General features: G+C 33.0%; 1 protein-coding gene across 37 annotated transcripts in view; it reads right to left on the reverse strand.

Moving 5' to 3' along the window:
* Positions 1-19429, reverse strand: part of LOC106881718 (forkhead box protein P4) — a 543812-nt gene that overhangs the window by 267133 nt on the left and 257250 nt on the right. For 29 of the 37 annotated variants that reach the window (XM_089350188.1, XM_089350182.1, XM_089350175.1 and 26 more), the window contains one exon: positions 15023-15091. In XM_089350188.1, the coding sequence (XP_089206314.1) occupies positions 15023-15049 (27 nt within the window). In that variant the 5' untranslated portion in view covers positions 15050-15091. Of the gene's footprint in view, positions 1-1080; positions 1106-15022; positions 15092-19429 lie in introns of all 37 variants that reach the window. The other 8 variants (XM_089350186.1, XM_089350191.1, XM_089350193.1 and 5 more) reach the window with 1 other exon arrangement.

Below are 19429 nucleotides of genomic sequence, written 5' to 3' on the forward strand. Positions count from 1 at the left end.
TATATTATATCTGTGCACATATTTAATTTTCATATACCTATCAAATATATTGAAGCTAAATCCATCTTAATAGGTCACTTCAGGTAATAACATTCATTTAGAAATATATTTTGTTTTCTCTAATGTACAACTTAATACAACTACTACTCACTCGTTAAATCACTTACTTTGTAAAAAGCTGTAAAAATAAAAATAATTTTCAAAGAATGTAATATATCAAATAACCTTCTGACAGATATGAATTAATATAAATGTACTCAAGAGTGAAATATCTGTCTGAGGAATTCTAAACTTGGTAAATACAAATGTATGAGAAGAATTATTCAAATATTAAACATTTATAGTAAATTTTTAATGTAGATAAATATAACATCTAACTAGGAATAGAGATGACAATGTGTGTATTTAATGTGTGTATGAATGAAGACCATATTCATAATGTATGATGAAGGGCAACTGCATTGTTGCTACAAGGTTAAGTTGCCATTTTATGATAAGAAGACACAAGTTGCAACTTGGTAATTATATGTAGTGACACAATCTGACTATTTAAGCCGTTGTTTATTTCTGCCAACCTAATCAAAAGTAAATCGTTTACACTTCTTAATTGAGTAATCAACAAAGAACTTGGTAAGTAGTCCAAAAGCATCAGTTCCAACTAAACATCAACATTTGCAAAGACCAATGTCACAACCATGCCATAATGAGGGGAAAAAAGAAAAAAAAAAAGTAAAATTGTTATTGTTAGAAAACACAGGGTTGAGGTGGGGGGGGGGACTGAAAATCCATGATTTTTTTTTACATTAATGAATATTTGAAGTACAACAGGGAACCTAATTAAGATTTCAGAAACGTAAACAACATTTGAAAAATTGAAATTGTTATTTTGCAAGTAAACACAACAAAACCATGAACAACAACAACAACAACAAGTTGAATGTTTGTTAGAATCAATAGCCAATATGAAAGAAAAAATGTCGACAGAAGGACAGACATCAACATAACATGCAACATCACATTAGCGAAGCTAACAAAGAACCAAACATAGCAATGAAATATAAACTGACCATGCATGTTTACCTGCTAGGGAGAGAACAAAGCCAGGCTGAAAAAAGGGAAATTAGAATTTGAACAAAAAAAAAAATCATTCTTTCATATTTTCTTTGGAGGGTATTCTTTTTTTAATTTTACGAAATGGTTTTTATTTTGTATTGGTTTGGAAATCATTTCATCTGAAGAAACACAGTTTTGTTGATCTTGGAAAATTTTTCAAAATTAATTCCCTTATTGGTACTGGCCTCCCTCCTACAGGTAAAACATGCAAAAAAAAATTGTAATAAAATGATAAATTTCTCAAACAAGTGTCCACCTAAATACTTAACCAAAATGGAAAGATTATAATTCAATATTCTGAACCAAACACTAATATCAAGTAGCACCATTACAGATATTTTCTGAACTGCATTGGAGAATACACAGTCATATTGCAAGCGTATAAAACAATTATGTAAGAGAATCTATGAACATAAAACTATTTTACATCAACAGGTAATCCAGGCAGGTGAGAATTTAGAAAACAAATGACAACAATAAAGCAGCTCTTTCTCTGGGATGTTTACCTTTTTTTTTATTTTTCTTTTGGTGTTATTGTGTCAAAAAGAAATTCAATTAACAAATCAATAAATTGGAATTAAAGACCAAATGTAAATTCTAATTGTGTTTTTCTGTGTTGATTATGTTAGTCAATGATGAAAGGAAATAAACAGACAACACTAAACATGTGATGACATAGGTTTGAATACCACAATATCAAATATGATTTCATACAAAGACATAGGAACTTTTAGTTTGTGACAGTGAAGATTTCAGCAGTTGTACAAATACCAGAAATAAAACAGTTGTTACAATTTGGAACCATGAACAGATTGTAGATTTTGTTCAACTAATTTCCTTATGGTCCTAGGTAGGCTATTAATAATAAACAATGACATACATTAACAATGTCACTGGTGATGTATTTGAGATGATATTAATAAAATATATAATTTCAAGAAACCTCAACTTTTAAGACGACAAAAAAACAGAAAATTCATTTGGAGAAACAATCACCTTTTCCTCTCATATAGGGACTTTTCTCAATAAATACTAAGTAATTTAACTTCATTGTAATTATATCATGTGCTACAAATATTTTGACTCAAGTATACCACATGCCACAAATAATACTTTGATACTGCTTTGTCACAAACTACAGATATTTTGACTCTTGACAGAAAAAAAAATAAATAAATTCAGCTGCCAATCCAGAATCCTAAACTATTCCAGATTTATCTGTTACCATCATCTAGTGTGACTCAAGTGCACTTTTCTAGGATGAATATAAATATAAAATGTCAAAGTTTAATAAGAGATTGAAAACTATAAATATAATTGAGATGAAGCAAAGTCAGATACAGTAGAAGATTTTGTAAGATATATATTTTGATATAAAAATACATACACACACATATTATATATATATATATATATAAATAAAATCATCAATTTATAGTAATTTGTAAAAGTGAAATATTTTAACTGGTCAAATTGTTTGGTCATTTGTATTTCCAGTCAGCATGGGTTGAATATTTGCATGGTTTAGAACGAATACAACAAATGTTGAGGAGTGATTCATACAGAGCTGTCATGGAGATGCTAGTACACACACACACACACGCCTAAAGCTGTGTGGCTCAGTCTGTTTGTATTGAATATAAAGTCCACATCAGTTATATTACAAACATGTTGTTGTCCACCTTGAGTTGGGAATGTAAGGAGATTATGGTCATTCTTGCAATGATGACAAAGTAGATTTAGACCAGTAATGGTCAATTCTTCACCATTTATTATACACATGTGCCAACCCAGAGACAGCAAATTAATAGAGTATTTTATTTTTATGTGCTTTTCTTGAAAAGATGAGAATTTAAGTAAATTCCGAATACTGCTGTAGCAATAACATCTTGATTACTTGTTGTCCATATACCAAATTGTTTACGTGCGTATTTGCTTATATGAGCCTCATTGCTTCAATATACACAGCTGTTTAGAAAAACCAGGGAAACACTGTTGTAGACATTAAAGATATTGCAATATATTTTGGTGGTTGTTTAACCCCAGGACATCTCTAATTCAATAGAATGAAAATTCTGTCATCAGAGCTGAAGATCAACACAACTGTGTCTTCATGACTCTTTTTGGGATAAATAAGGCCAGTGGCTACCTAGTTCTCTTCTGACCTATTCTATTGTAAGGGCTGTGTTCCATCATCAGACTATTGCCAAGCTGGGGCACTGCCTTGAGGAATTTTTGTTGAATGAATCAACCTCAGTACTTTTTTTTTTTAAAGCTTACTACCTATTCTATCAGTCTCTTTTGCCAAACTGTTAAGTTTTGGAACGTAAACAAAAGCACTGGCTGACAAGAGGTGGTGGGACACACACACACACACACATATATATGGTGGACTTCTTTCAGTTTCCATCTACCAAAACCACTCATAAAGCTTTTGTTGGCTTGAGGCTGTAGTAGAAAACACTTGGCCAAAGTGACTGAACCCAGAACCATGTGGTTGGGAAGCAAATTTCTTAGCCACACACACACATAAATCTTTGTTGATTCAGCAGAAAGAAGCAATTACTGGAGAGAGGGAGAGAGAGAGAGGGAGAGGGAGAGAGAGAGAGGGAGAGAGAGAGAGGGAGAGAGAGAGAGGGAGAGAGAGAGAGGGAGAGAGAGAGAGGGAGAGAGAGAGTGTGTGTTTCGTTTCTTTGTCATGATTTCACATACCAGTTGCAAACAAGTGTTTCTGTCATATAAGTAGTGTTAATTTGTTTCCAATCTTCCATGAAAACATGTCCAGCACTAAAGAGATATTTTGTTGCTTAAAAACAAGATTGACAGACATGAAAATTTGAATCAATAAATTCTAACTTATGCAAGCATGGACAGGTGGCATTAAAATTATGATACGCAGAATTCCTGCAGTTTCCATCTTGCAAATCACCCACAAGGATGCAGTTGACCCAGTGATGTGGATCTGATGTAACAAATGTAAAAAACTGAAAATGTTTCATTTTCCTTGACAGTGTAGCCAGCAGGAAAGAAAACAATGAATCCATAACTGGACCATTTGCTCCATACGGTAAAAACAAGGTTGAATAAGAAACAAAAGTTCCTTATCTCGATTTACCAATTACAAAGATAAGCATGAAAGAAGAGTAAATGAGCACAAAAGCAAAATGTTGTGTGTCTTCTTAGGAAGGACCAACTCAATGGAACACGTGCAAATAGAAAGAGACAAAGGTAGACTTGGATGAACAAACCATCAAGAATTCATCTCCCATTCAGTCAGTATCAACAAACAACACCAAACATGGAAGTCTACAACTATTTTTGAAAGGTTTGAGTTTCTTACTTGTTTCAATATGGTTGAAAAATCTCATACAAACAACTGATAGGAGAGAAATATTTTAATAAATAGTGTTTTCGATAAAAATTAAGAGCTGACAAAAGGGACCCCTATCAACCAGCCACCACCTACATTTGGTTGCCTCAATACCAAATTTAGGTGGTGACTTCAGGTTTCAGGAAAATAGTTGAGAGATAAAGAATACAACATTGTTAGATTTATCAAAATCTAATAAACATGACACAGAGATCATCTCAAGCCTTTAGGGAATAAAAAGAGATAACTAATTATATACGTGTAAGTTATTTATTATTTAAGAAGTTTCAAAAATGCACAAATTACTGTATTATGTCTACCTAAATGTACAGACTTGTTTTTGTTTTTATCTTATTTAGGGTTTGTTTTTTTTGGTTTTGTTGTTTTCTTCTGAATATACCATTTTTTAACATCAATAAAATCTATACCCATGTTTTTTTTTTGTTTTTTTTTAGCCAATTTGATATATGTTCATATTCAGAGAGAATTTCCAGTCAAACTGATTGTGAAGGAGTGTAATGCTGCTTTCACACTATAACATTCATGAAACAATGAAATTAAGTGGAAATTAGCCCAATCAAAAATAGCAACAAAAATACCAACTATGTCGAAATAAAACCATATACATATTTCAAAACAAAAGAGTATGTTTAGTTGTTTAATTAAGAACATTTCTAGTTGGAATGTTAGAGACAAAATCTAATCATTCTTTATAAAAGTGAAAAAAAAAAATTGTTTATATACATAAATTTATATATATATATATATATATATATATATATATATATGTATGTATGTAGGTATGAATGTAATGAAATAAACAAATACTAATAAAGCACCAAAATTCCTCAATAATAACGACTCACAACCTTTTTTTTTGCTTTGCAATGTTTATAATTGTTTTATTAGTTGAGGTCGTAAAGAAAATGGTCAATTTTATTGTTACCATTCACAATTCCTCACATATTGCAATTTATCAATAACATATATTTACAGGTCTTCACAATAGCAGTTTTACACTTCAACAATGAGTGAAATTTTCTAAAATTTATATTTTTATCAATAAGCATTGAACATAAGTCCACACACAGTTAAACACATGCACACACACACATTCTCTCTCTTTCTCTAATGTACACATATACGTAAATATACATAAATACACATACAAGTATGACCATGCAAGCATGGAAAAGTGATGTGTGTGTATGCATATATATATACACAAACATACAATGTGTGAGGTGTGTGTATATATACATATACAAACACACACATGTAAAAACAAATTGCAGTACAGAAAAATATATGAATTTGCAATAATTACAAAAAATAATTTGAACTTTAAAGTTAAAAAGAAACAAATGTTGTTTGTTTTCTGTTTTCAAAGTCTATTTCAATTAGTTGATATATTACACAATGGAACAGGAGAGGGGCGATTTTGTATTTTCTATAAAAATATATCTTAGAGAAAAACTAAGAAGAAATCAAGAAATAATAGAACATAAAATACACATAAAAATATCTAAGATGATCAAAAAAAGGTAAGTTTTCTGCTTTTATCGACACAGAAGACAGAGAGAGGTATAGGAAAGAGGTTAAAAATAAGAAAAAAAAGTATTAAATATGAGGGGCTTAGGTGGAAAGTTTTACAAAAACTATAACTTTTTTATGAATTTTTGGTGTAATTAAAAGAGAAAGCTTGCAATATATCTTTGAAATGGTAAATTATTTTGGAATTTCACTATTTTAGATGTTTTTGCCAAATTAGAAGTCACCACAACACCTTAGAAATTTTGCTTTGTTTTTTTTTGTCTTCAATTAATAAGGCATAATTTGTTAATATACAAGATGAAAATGGATTATGATGAAAGTAGAAAACATCTGAGTGTAATGCAAAGAACTTATGTCATTACTTTCCAATGATGTAATTCTGTCATAACAGTCACCAATTCACCTCCACTTCTTATAAGAATTCTCCTTCAAAATCAAGCAAGAATTTTAATTGAGTAATTCTTAAATTTTACTCTCTAAAATGTTCAATTAATTTCCCAAATGTTAACACTGAATTACCACACAAAGGAACAAATCAATAAGATTTATCTTTTATCTTTTACTTGTTTCAGTCATTGGATTGTGGCCATGCTGGGGCACCACCTTGAATAATTTTTAGGTGAATGAACTGACCCAAGTATTTAATCAGTTTGTTTTGCTGAACTTCTAAGTTATGAGGACAAAAACACGCCAATACTAATTGTCAAGTGGTGGTGGGGTCTCTCTCTCTCTCTCTCTCTCTCTCACACACACACAAATATATATACAATGGGTTTCTTTCAATTTCCATCTACCAAACCCATGCAGAAGACTGTGGCTGGCCTGAAGCTATAGTAGAAGACACTTGCCCAGAACCATGTGGTTGGGAAGCAAGCTTCTTACCACACAGCCATGCTTGTGAAATTTCCTAGAAACATGTTACTGGATATCACTACATCCATTGATCATAGCTCTATATTTGTTCTATATTTACTATTCAAACTGGACTTCTGGTCTATAGGTGTTGTAAACAAAGAAATAAATAAAAAAAAAACACATTTATGTCAAATATAACACCTTGTATTTAGGGTTACACTACCATGTGCACTTAAATGATAGTGTGATTTGTGAAGAATTGGACTGTTATTTCCGATAGGATGAGTGTCCACCAGTCACCTCAATGATGGTGCTAACAACAGTGGTAGTGGTGATGGTATTGGTGTTGGTAATATAACTTTGGAAGTTGTGGAAAGGGGGACAGTCCTAGAGAAAATGTGGGCTTCATTATGATGAGGTAATAACAAATGATGATATTTTTAACAGTAATAATAATAATAATAATAATAATAATAATAATAATAATAATGTTAGTGATCCTGGGGTTCATTATCACAGTAGATATTGTTATTAACACTGCTGCTAATGATGAAGACGGTGATAATTAATAGGAGAAAAATAATGACACTAAACTCAGTAGAACTGACATATAGTGACAATATTTTATGTCCAGTTTTTCATACCTAACATGGGCCAGATGAGACTTTTTGAAAATATAAACAAAAATGATAAAAATACAAATTCGATGCCTCTATATGGTTAGTGAAACTGCTAGAAGTAGCAACCAAATCTTCAAACAACATTCTGGTTTCGTAAAAATAGAATATAGCAAATAATGTGGTCCAAGATACACTATGCCCCCAAAAGAAAAGATGAGATCACTTTTGATCCTATTTTCTGGATGCTGACCTGGGACTAAACAACATTCTTAAACAAATACAGAAACAAACAAAACAAAAATAAAATATACAGCTACACAAAGTAAATCCCTTTTTTCCTAGCTACATTAAATTCTCCTTACAATCCAATTTGACTTTCATTAATAACTCTCTCTCCTGAACCTAAATCTTTTGTAATTACCAACCATAAACTATCTCCCTCCCATTCCATGTACGTGTATATATATATATATATATATATATATATATATATTATACACACACACAATCAGCTTTAATTTCAACATTCAATCTTATTGCATCTTTTATTTGTTCTTGTTATATTTTCATTTTTCTCTAATTTAAACACTTTTTACACTTTTTCTTCGATTTTTTATGCATTTTTCTTTCTACAATAACTTAAAAACAAATTTTTTAAATGGGGGAAAAAATAACAAAATTTTGTTTTTGTAAATTTCACTTATTTTTTTTTTTTTTTGCTTTTTTGTTTGTTTTGTTGTTGTTGTTTTTATTTTTGTTTTGTTTTTTTAATGGAAGCAGGCAAGAAAATGTGAAAGCGAAGAGAAAATATCAAAATAGTCAGGTCTGGAGTTAGTTTTGACAAAACTGAAGGCAGACATCTTAAATCACTGTTTCTTTCACTAATGAGAACAAATTAATAAAAATATAAAACATGAAAGAAAATAATGAAATTACTGTTATAAATAAATTAAACATACAAATACAAAAACACATTCATAAGTGTGTGTGTGTGTGTGTGTGCGCGTGTGTGTGCGTGTGTGTGTGTTTGTATGTGCTCAGAACTTGTATTGTGTTTATGTTTATAAAGAAAAGAAGGTCAGTCGAAGCTGTTTGTTAACTAAACACACAAGGTTTGATAATTATGAATAATACCAGAGATACTTGATGTCTGATGATGTTAGAGCAAGTAGGAATGCTGTTAAAATATCACACACTACTATATATATGATACCATCTCAGTACCAGCACAAAATGTATCACAGAACAAAAGACTGAATATCTTCAATAAATACTATGATATTATTAGATATAAATTATTGTCCATATATGTATTTATTTATTTGGAGGCCAGGCAGAAAGATGAGGCTGAAATTTAATATCAATCTCCTGGAAACATTTTTTCTCTGGTTTCTCACAACTATTACCACCACAGCTACCATCACAACCACCAACACACCACCACCATCATCATCATCATTGCCCACCTCCTCACAATTATAACTGCCAACATCCTTCCAGTTAAATCACTAAATAGAGTTTAAAGAATACTGCCAATTGAGAAACTTCAGTTCTTTGGTCTTACAGTGCCATTAGCAGCTCTAGGTACTATACACGGATGATTATATTCACTAGGAGGTGCAATGGCCCAGTGGTTAGGGCAGCGGACTTGCGGTCGTAGGATCATGGTTTTGATCCCCAGACCAGGCATTGTGTTTATTGAGCAAAAACACCTAAACCTCCACAAGGCTCTGGCAGGGGATGGTGGCAAACCCTGCTGTACTCTTTCACCACAACTTTCTCTCACTCTTTCTTCCTGTTTCTCTTGCGCCTGTATTTCAAAGGGCCAGCCTTGTCACACTCTGTGTCACGCTGAATCTCTCTGAGAACTACATTAAGGGTACAAATGTCTGTGGAATGCTCAGCCACTTGCATGTTAATTTCACGAGCAGGCTGTTCTGTTGATCGGATCAACTGGAACCCTCGTTGTCATAACCAACGGAGTGCCAAGATATGCACTGAACAACATGCCGCTGAAATACTGACATCAAAATTTGGCACAGGGGCAGCAATTTGGTGAAGGGGTCAAGTCAACCCCATCAACCCCAGTGCTCGACTGGCACTTATTCTAAGGATGGACGGTAAAGTTGACCTTAGTGGAATTTGAACTCAGAATGTGAAGGCAAAAGAAATGCCATTAAGCATTTTTCCCAGTGCAGTAACAGCTCTGCCAGTTCTCTGCCTTCGATGTCACTGAAATATTACAAATTGAGTGAGGGAAGGGAGGATTGTTACCAAAGAGAGTGAGGGGAGGGGGAGAATGATACAGGTGGTAAATTTTAAAAAGTTTAGTATGAGGAATTTTCATTGCCAACAGTGAATTAGTATTTTTGCTAACTAAATTTTAGAAAGCGAAGAAAGAGTAGCAAAGTCAAACAGAGTTAATAAAAATAATTATCTTGCAAGAATGATTCCACTCTCTGTTTACCATATTTCTGTCTGACAACACTGCCTTTGTTGCAATTAATATTTCAAATAATGAAGAATTTAGTGTAAAATAAGCTCATCCTTTCTAAGTTGGCATTTAGAACATAATGTATTTTGAAATTAGATTTTAATCAAGCCCCCCCCCCCCCCCCAACACAGTAAATTCTGACATTTTTCCACATCAAACTCCAAAATCATTACATTTTATAACAAATATTTTCTTACTCACTGTTAACCCTTGTTTTATGTATTCATAACTTTCACATGGACCTATTCAACTCTCAGCCCACTAGACATATTTATAGGAAAACCTTGAACCTAAATAGACTACTGGCCACTAACAGCCTACCATCTGTTGGTAATAGGAAAATAATGTCTGCTGAAAAGCACCAAGATACAACCAACAACAAAATGTGGAGATACAATTGCCATAGTCAAAACACGTGCCCTGTCAATGGTAGATGCCAAGAAAATAATTACATATACACTGACGGTCACATTTCTGACCAAAATATTGATTATGAAGTAATGAGTGCCAAACCATTTAAGAACAGTCTCTATCAACATAATTACACCTTCAAAACATTGCAAAGAAGAGAAAAAACAAAATCGGAACACAAATCTGGTTTTTAGGAAATTACAGTATACTCCATATCACTAAATGAAAATTCCATATTGCTAAACAGAGTTATCGTCTTACAATCATATACTACTGTAGTTTTTTGTACCCCTGAATAGCATTCAATCCTTAAGCACAAACCTAAAGCATTGAATAAACCACATGAAATTAATCACTTCATGACTTTACATGTGCAAGTGCCTCCTTACACATAACATTCCCATGTTAGCAACAGCAAATCCCAACAGGACACATTTTCTTTTCCTTCTCTTTCCTTCCATCTTTGAATAATATTTTGTGACTAATAACTGATCTGAGAGGAAGGTCTGTCTACTTGATGCTGCTGGCCCCAATACTTAACTGTTGCTTTATTCTATTGGTCTCAGTGGGATGAAAGGCTAAGTTGATCACAGCAATCATATTTTTTTCCGACACTCTGATGATTCTGAAAATCCATTGCCATAATAACAGAACCAATAAGACCAGAGTTATTCCCCCTCCTACAAACATCTACGTGTAAATAAACATACATCATGATCATCATTTAACATCCTCCTTCCATGCTGGCATGTGTCTGTTTCGGCAGGGAGTTTATGGCTGGATGTCCTTCCTAACACAAACCACCTTACTGGATGCTATTTTTAAGTGACACCAGTGCTGGCAGGGTCACCAAAGAACTTTACAAGACAAGGAATCTTGTTTCAGTCATTTGACTGCGGCCATGCTGGAGCATCACCTTCAGTCGAACTAATTGACCCCAGGACTTATTCTTTGTAAGCCTAGCACTTACACTATCAGCCTCTTTTGCCAAACCGCTAAGTTATGGGGGATGTAAACACACCAACATCAGCTGTCAAGCGATGGTGGGGGACAAACGCAATCACAAAAATATATACATATATATATATATATATATATATATACACTTCTTCTAGTTTCTGTCTACCAAATCCACTCATAAAGCTTTGGCCAGCCCGGGGCTATAATAGAAGACACTTGCCCCAGGTGTCATGCTGTGGCATGTGGTTGGGAAGCAAGCTTCTTACCATGAAGCCACTCTTGCATACGGACCGAGACCTTTGGAAATGGGCTGTGCGTGAGAAGACCCGGCAAGCCAAGTAAGATCGTTGCCAGTGCCCCTGGACTGGTTCTTGTGCGGGTGGCACATGAGATGCACCATTTTGAGCGTGGCCGTTGCCAGTACCGCCTGACTGGCTCCTGTAGGATTTTCGAGCGAGATCGTTGCCAGTGCCCCTGGACTGGCTTGTGCGGGTGGCACATAAAAGACACCATTTCGAGCGTGGCCGTTTTCGTGCGGGTGACACGTAAAAGCACCCACTACACTCTCTGAGTGGTTGGCGTTAGGAAGGGCATCCAGCTGTAGAAACTCTGCCAAATCAGACTGGAGCCTGGTGTTGCCATCCGGTTTCACCAGTCCTCAGTCAAATCGTCCAACCCATGCTAGCATGGAAAGCGGACGTTAAACGATGATGATGATATATGTAGCTAATTTGTTAAATAGCTATAAAATGCACATTCACACACACAGACACATATATTAATTTACATTAATCTGATGGATTACTCCAAACTTTTGTAGAGTACAAATTTACTTTCTCTCACAAGAATAGTATTGAGTGTGTTTTAAATAGATACAACATATAACTAACATTGAGTCGTTTGTGTCAATGCTATTGTATTACTCTGAGTAAAACTGACAGTTATGTATAAATATGATGCAGTGTTATATCAGTATGCAGCTGCCAAGCCAACAGAATTGTTAGCAATGCTGGACAAAATACTCAGCGGCACATTCTGAGTTCAAATTGTGCTGAGGTCAGCTTTGCCTTTCATCTTTCGAGGTAGAGAAAATAAGTACCAATTGAACACTGGGGTTAATATAATCAACTAGGTCCCTCCCCACACATTCCAGCCCTACCCCTATACTTGTAGTAGAAAGGTCTATTATTATCATTATTATTATTATTATTATTATTATTATTATTATTATTATTATTATTATAGAAACAATGACATATTGAAATTGATAAGAAAACAATGCTGAAATATGATTTCATTTTTTTATTTTTTTTATTTCTTTTAAGATAAACACAATTTGGAAGAATGTTATGAATGAAGACAAGGTGAATCTTGGATTGATCACTAAAGTGGAAAGATGACAGGTTGTACTACTGCTACCACACTATCACTACCACTACTACTACTAATTTAAAATATCAAAGGAGAGACAAATAATGACAGAAAATCTTACTGAAAACAACAAAAATATCATGAAAATGATACATACAAAAAATTTATCAACAAAAATCTCATTTACATCATCATCGTTATTATCATTGTTCTGCACCATTTTCTTTATGAAATCAACACAATTTTTACTCAGTTTCTTTCTTTTTTTTCTTTTTTTTTTCACCGATATACAATTTTTAGTAAATTTTAATGTTAATCCCATTATCCTAAATCAGAAAAATCACAGCCATTTTATTCAAGACATTCTTAAATTCTATTCTTATTTTCATGACCGTCTCCAAGACCAGCTTGTTTCTTGATCAAATTCTTAATATTAATATTTTAATATAAAATGTGTGCAAAAAAGTTAAAAAATGAAATTATTTTTTTTTAATCCATTTCCTTTAACATCCAAATACTGTCTGCTGTAGTCTCAATATAATTTACACCAAATTTAACATAGCAAACCCCAAGAAACCATATTCTCTAGTTTTTGCAAGCTTCTACCCTCAACTTCTAGGTTTCACTCTTCTCTGAGAATATACTTCAAGTATTGCCCACTTCTAAACCAAATATTTAAGACATCAATCTAGAATTTTATTAGAAATAAGCCAGAAAAATTCCTTTACAAAAAATGAAAAATATTAATTCATTAGTTTCCACCTGTTAATTAACGTCTTACTGTTATATATGAACTCATTACTGCTTTATATAAAGCCTTCATTGCTGCGTGTGCGTGTGTGTGTGTGTGTGTGTGTGTGTGTGTATGCTAGACACTTTTATTTTCCTGTCCCTCAATACTCCTCCTACCCGCAATTGTGGGGAGTCTGTCTTGCAAATTACTTGGTGACCTCACTCGCTGCTGCTAGTGCTACATAAATAGCACCCAATGCACTCTGCAAAATAGTTGGTATTAGGAAGAGCACTCAGCTGTAGAAACCATGCCAAAGCAGACAGCAGGGTTGGAACAGCCTTCTGACTTATCAGTTCTTGTGGAATCATCCAACCCATGCCAGCATGGAGAATAAGTGTTAAATGATGATATTTATATATGGCTCCTTACTGCTATATATAAAGTCTCTTTTCTGATATTCTTTAACTTGTTTCAGTCATTTGACTGCGGCCATGCTGGAGCACCATCTTTAGTTGAGCAAATCAACCCCTGGGACTTATTCTTTGTAAGCCTAGTACTTATTCTATCGGTATCTTTTGCCAAACCACTAAGTTACAGAGACGTAAATACACCAGCATTAGTTGTCAAGCGATGTTGGGGGGACAAACACAGACACACTAACATATATACACACACACACACATATATATATATATATATATATATATATATATATATATATATATATATATATATATATATATATATATATATACACACACACATACATATATGACGGACTTCTTCCAGTTTCCGTCTACCATATCCACTCACAAGGCTTTGGTCAGCCCAAGGCTATAGTAGAAGACACTTGCCCAAGGTGCCACACATGAGACTGAACCCAGGACCATGTAGTTGGTAAGCAAGCTACTTACCACACAGCCACTCCTGCTATATATAATTTTTTTTCCCATACTTATCCAGCATATGTTTTTTAAAACATATGTTGGGTCGTTTAAATTACCACAGTTTTTCTTCCTCTTTTTAAAAGTAAAATGTCTAAGAGCAACAAAATATAATACCGATATTTACTTTATCACACGCTATATAGGTGTGGTGGGGGGCCAGTGGAACCAGAAGACGGTTTTATTAGGATATATTTCTATGAAAAATATGAAGTAAAGAAAATAGATCTGCAAATAAAACAATAGCCATTCATTCACCTTGTTAGAAACATATTTTGAATAAGAATGTTGAGTAAACATTTAGACATATTAGTTTAACAATCTTAAAATATGGTTATCATTGCTAGAAAAGTAACATTCTTCAACTTTCAGGAAAAGATTATATTAAGTAACACTGTCTCAATTAATCTAACATATTATGATGTTCAGTCACCAACCATTAAAACAAGATAATTAACTGAAATATTAATTCAAATAATTAATTGGAACATGAATCCTACCAACACATGCATTTACAAAACATTTATTTATGAATGCCTTTCATTTTTTTTCACTCTTTTGAAGGAATTTCTTATGACCATAAAACTCATCACATACCTCACAATGAGAATTCTCCTCATCCATCTTTTAATACAATCGTCTTTTGACATGAAGTGACTCTCAACACTGAAAAAAACAAAAAAAAGAATAATATTTATAATGTGTTAGAAATCTCCATAATATGTATTCTAAAATCTTCATGAAATAACTTAGCAGGAGACAGTCTTTAGATTATGAAGACTTCCAAATGAATGTTTTGTGGTTATCAAATTTCTAACAACACATTATTTTATGACAGTATTTTCTGAAAAATCAGGGAAGAACTTGGTGTAAACATATTGTTTGGCATTATTAAAATACAATAGCAACAACATGAATGATTAAAGAAATGTTAGCAAAATGAAAAAATAACAAAAGAAAAGACAAATACATTATAGATTAATCTGAAAATAGAGAGAAAATGAAGAATTATGTGGACAATGTTAGTTCCAGAAAGAAAACAAACACTTATTGCAGGTTGTTTGAAATATAGAAAAGATTGATAATTGCACCTTGAGAAATAGATGACATGAAATAGAAAATATTACAGAGATTTTGATAAGAAAATTGTCAGAATGGTGGAGATAGTCGAGAAATGTTTACAGGATGTGAAAAAGAAAAATAAACTGCAGCAGATACGAGTAAGACATTCCAATAAATGAAAAAAATTGAAGAAAATAGATTTAATTAAAACTACAAAAGTCATTAAAATTAAACAACAATTTCTTTCTTTTTTCAGTTTCTTATTAATCAACAGAAACTTAACCAAATTAGTTAATGAACCAGAAGATATCAGTAGCCAAAGATGAAATTTTCATAGAGTTACAGGTTTTCAAAATACTTCATTCTGAAATCAAAAACAATTTCTTAAAAGTTCCCATGTTCAGAATTCTGGACTTCATAAACAGACTTTAGATATATTTCTAAGTACTGGTATATTTACCATTTTCATAACTGATTTTTTTTTTTCTTTTAGTTAAGATACAAAGAATTACTAAGTTAATTGTTTAATAGAGATCTAATAGATTAGATCTTGTAACGTGTCAGCTAAATGAGAGGAGTACAGAGTAATCAGAAAGGATACTCAGCTTTTATACATAATATCTGTGTGTGTGTCAGTGAGTTTGTATATATAGATAGATAGATGGATGGATGGATGGGTAAGGTAGGCAGGCAGGCAGGCAGATATAAATGCAGCTATATTAATACTCTGACACCTCATCACCAACATCTTAATCTTCTTTCCAGCTATGCCCACCCACTCCTATATAATGCAGAAAACACTGTGCCTGTCCTGCTAACCATACTCTAGCCTCTCAACATCTCCCTCTCTACTACAACTCCAGTCAGTTGAGGAGACTTCTTTTTCTTTGTTTTGTAAGTTACTTGGTGACCTCTCTAATGTTGGTGCCATGAAAAAAAAAAATCCAGCACAGTCTGCAAAGCAGTTGTCATTAGGAAAGACATCCAGATGTAGAAACCAAAGCAGACAGCAGGGTTTGCCACAGTCCTGTGACTCACAAGAACCTGTTAAAATGTCCAGCCCATGCCAGCATGAAAGACATGCATATATATATATATATATATATATATATATTTACATGTATGTATATATGGATGTTTACATATGTATGTTTACATATAATTTGTACATGTATATATATGCATGCAGTTTGTTTGTTGCTCTACTAATTTAGCCATCCATTCACCATTCAGTCATTGGTGTCACTAAATGTCAGATTTAGTCTCAAAAATAATTGTCTCATTCTTAATTCTGTGCAAAATTTCATTAACAAACATTTGGTCTCATTTTTATTTATTTATTTTTTTTTTTTTGAATTATCAAGTTATCTATCATTTTCTTCTCAAAGATGCGCAAACATTTATTGTGTATTTCTGTGCAATTAAATAATTCCCAATACAACAGAAACAATGCGTGTGTTATACACACATCATATAATACATATACGCGAGTGTGTGTGTGTGTGTGCACGTGTTTGTATCAAAACTCACATATATACACATATTTGCTTACAGCTTAACCAAAATTTGAAATTATACAAGTCAAAAATACCTCAACAGAATCCATCAAAGAAAAGATGAGAAAGTGAAACAAGAATCTTGTTAGGAAATGAAAATGAGAAAGGAGCAACATGTTATTGACATTGTTGTGTGAGAGACTTAATTCTGCTGTCAAACCATAAAAAAAACATACAAAAATAGCCGAGTTGAATATCTGAATACGTTCAATATAGATTTAAAAATAAAAGAGGGTGTATAGAATTATCCAATTTAGAACTAATCTTAGATTTCCAGACAGATGAGAAAATCTGTTTTGATTAGATGAAACACAAGCACATACAAGGAACATCATACACCAATGAATGCATTTAATAATAACACAACAGAAGTATACATACATTTTAATGCACATGTTTGTCTATGAAAATATATACTTGGAAATATACATATATATACATATATAAATATATACAAACATATATATATATATATATATATATATATATATATATATATATATATATATATATATATATATACACACACACACACAGAGATAAACAGAGAGAATAAGCAATAGAGAATAAACATAGAACAAAAGAAAAACAAATTGAAAACAAAGAAGGAAGCAGAGAAAAAACAATACATGTGTTTCTGTGAGGCTGATTAAACATGAGATTGTATAAACAATGACACACATATTGTGGGTGGCAAATTAGCAGAGTGGTTATGGCATCAGATACACTACCACATAATATTTGTTCTAACTCTCTACACAATGAGTTCAAATTCTACCAAAGTTAAAATTTGTCTTTCATTCCTAGAATATCAGTGCAGATGCCTTGTGGTATTGGTTCCGGTCAATTGCATTCTGAGTTCAAATCCTGTCATGGTCTTAGCAGGAAATCTTATCTGTTCCCCAGCGTAACATCAGCAGCTGACACCTTTAGTGGACCCTGTTCTATTACAAGTATTTGGGGAAAGGTATCCAGGTTAAGGATACCTTCCTCTTGCCTACCAGTCTTGGAGTCATGATAAAGAGTCATGATCACTACCTTGCATTTGATGAAAGATACACACACACACACACACACACGAAGGCAGATGGACTAATGGTCAAGACGTTCAGCTCATGATCATAATATGATCATAACACCACGGACTCAAATCTTGGACAGGGTAACACATTGTTTCCTTGAGCAGGGTACTTCATATCGTGTTTCTCAAGTCAACTCAGCTGTAAATCAGTAACAGTTGAATGCTGATGGAGTTGCCCCTCTCCCCACTCTCCTGTTGTCTTCATAATGTCACAACCTCACTGTTCTGCAGTGTTCAGAAGGGTGACAGGGCTGTAAGGGCATCTCCATCTCCTGGTAAATACTAAACACAGAGTAAAAGCATGGAACATGCTACCAACACACACATGCTCACAAATAATAGCTGATTGTGTGTGCGTGTGTACAAACACACATATACATATACACACACAACATATATATTTGTTCAGAGAGTTATATAATATATATATACTCTCTCTCTCTCTTTCTCTCACTCAGTATATATTTATATTGTATATATATATATATATATATATATATATATATATACTCACACACAAATATATACACATGTGTGTGCACACGCACACACATATATATATATTTGAAAAAAAAAATTAATAGAAATGGATTTTCTGGTAATTTTTCCACATACCAAATAATTTATAAACAAATATTTTATAAACAACTAATTATTAAAGTAGGGAAAATATTTAAAAGCCATTTCTATTCATTTTTTTCAAACAGTACCAAGGACTTTCTATCTCTTATTCTACTTTATGAGTGTGTGTGTGTGTGTGTGTATTTCTACCTGGACAAATTCCTCCAGGAAACACCAGATAAACCACCTACACCTGGATATGTCTCAACCAACAACAACTCACTGCTTGAGTGGTCCATGGTGTCCCAAAATAACTGACTAAAGTGACTTGCTCAAGGAGACAACACACAGCCCGGTCTAGAAATTGAACTCACTACCTTGTGATTGTGAGCACGATGTTCTAACCACTGAACCATGTGCCTTCAAACACACACACACACATATCTATATATATCTATATCTATATATATATATATATATATATATATATTCATTTTTGCATTTGGTTTGCAAGATTCTTCATGTGAGTTTGTGTGTTGAAGCATATTCTGTTGTGTCTGGGGCGAGTCATTCTCTTTTAGTGCCGGTAAAATTTCCAATTTCTTTTTCATTTTTCTAAAATTTTTGTTAAATCCTGCAACCTTTTCAATAGTTTTCACTGTTCGTTATTCACTCTGCATTCCTTTTTGTTTGTTTGTGCACATGTGTGTGGGTTAGTGTGTGTATGTGTGTGTGTGTGTGTGC

The sequence above is a fragment of the Octopus bimaculoides genome, chromosome 4, assembly GCF_046866305.1.
Source record: "Octopus bimaculoides isolate indiv1 chromosome 4, ASM4686630v1, whole genome shotgun sequence".
Classification (NCBI taxonomy): Eukaryota; Metazoa; Mollusca; class Cephalopoda; order Octopoda; family Octopodidae; genus Octopus; species Octopus bimaculoides.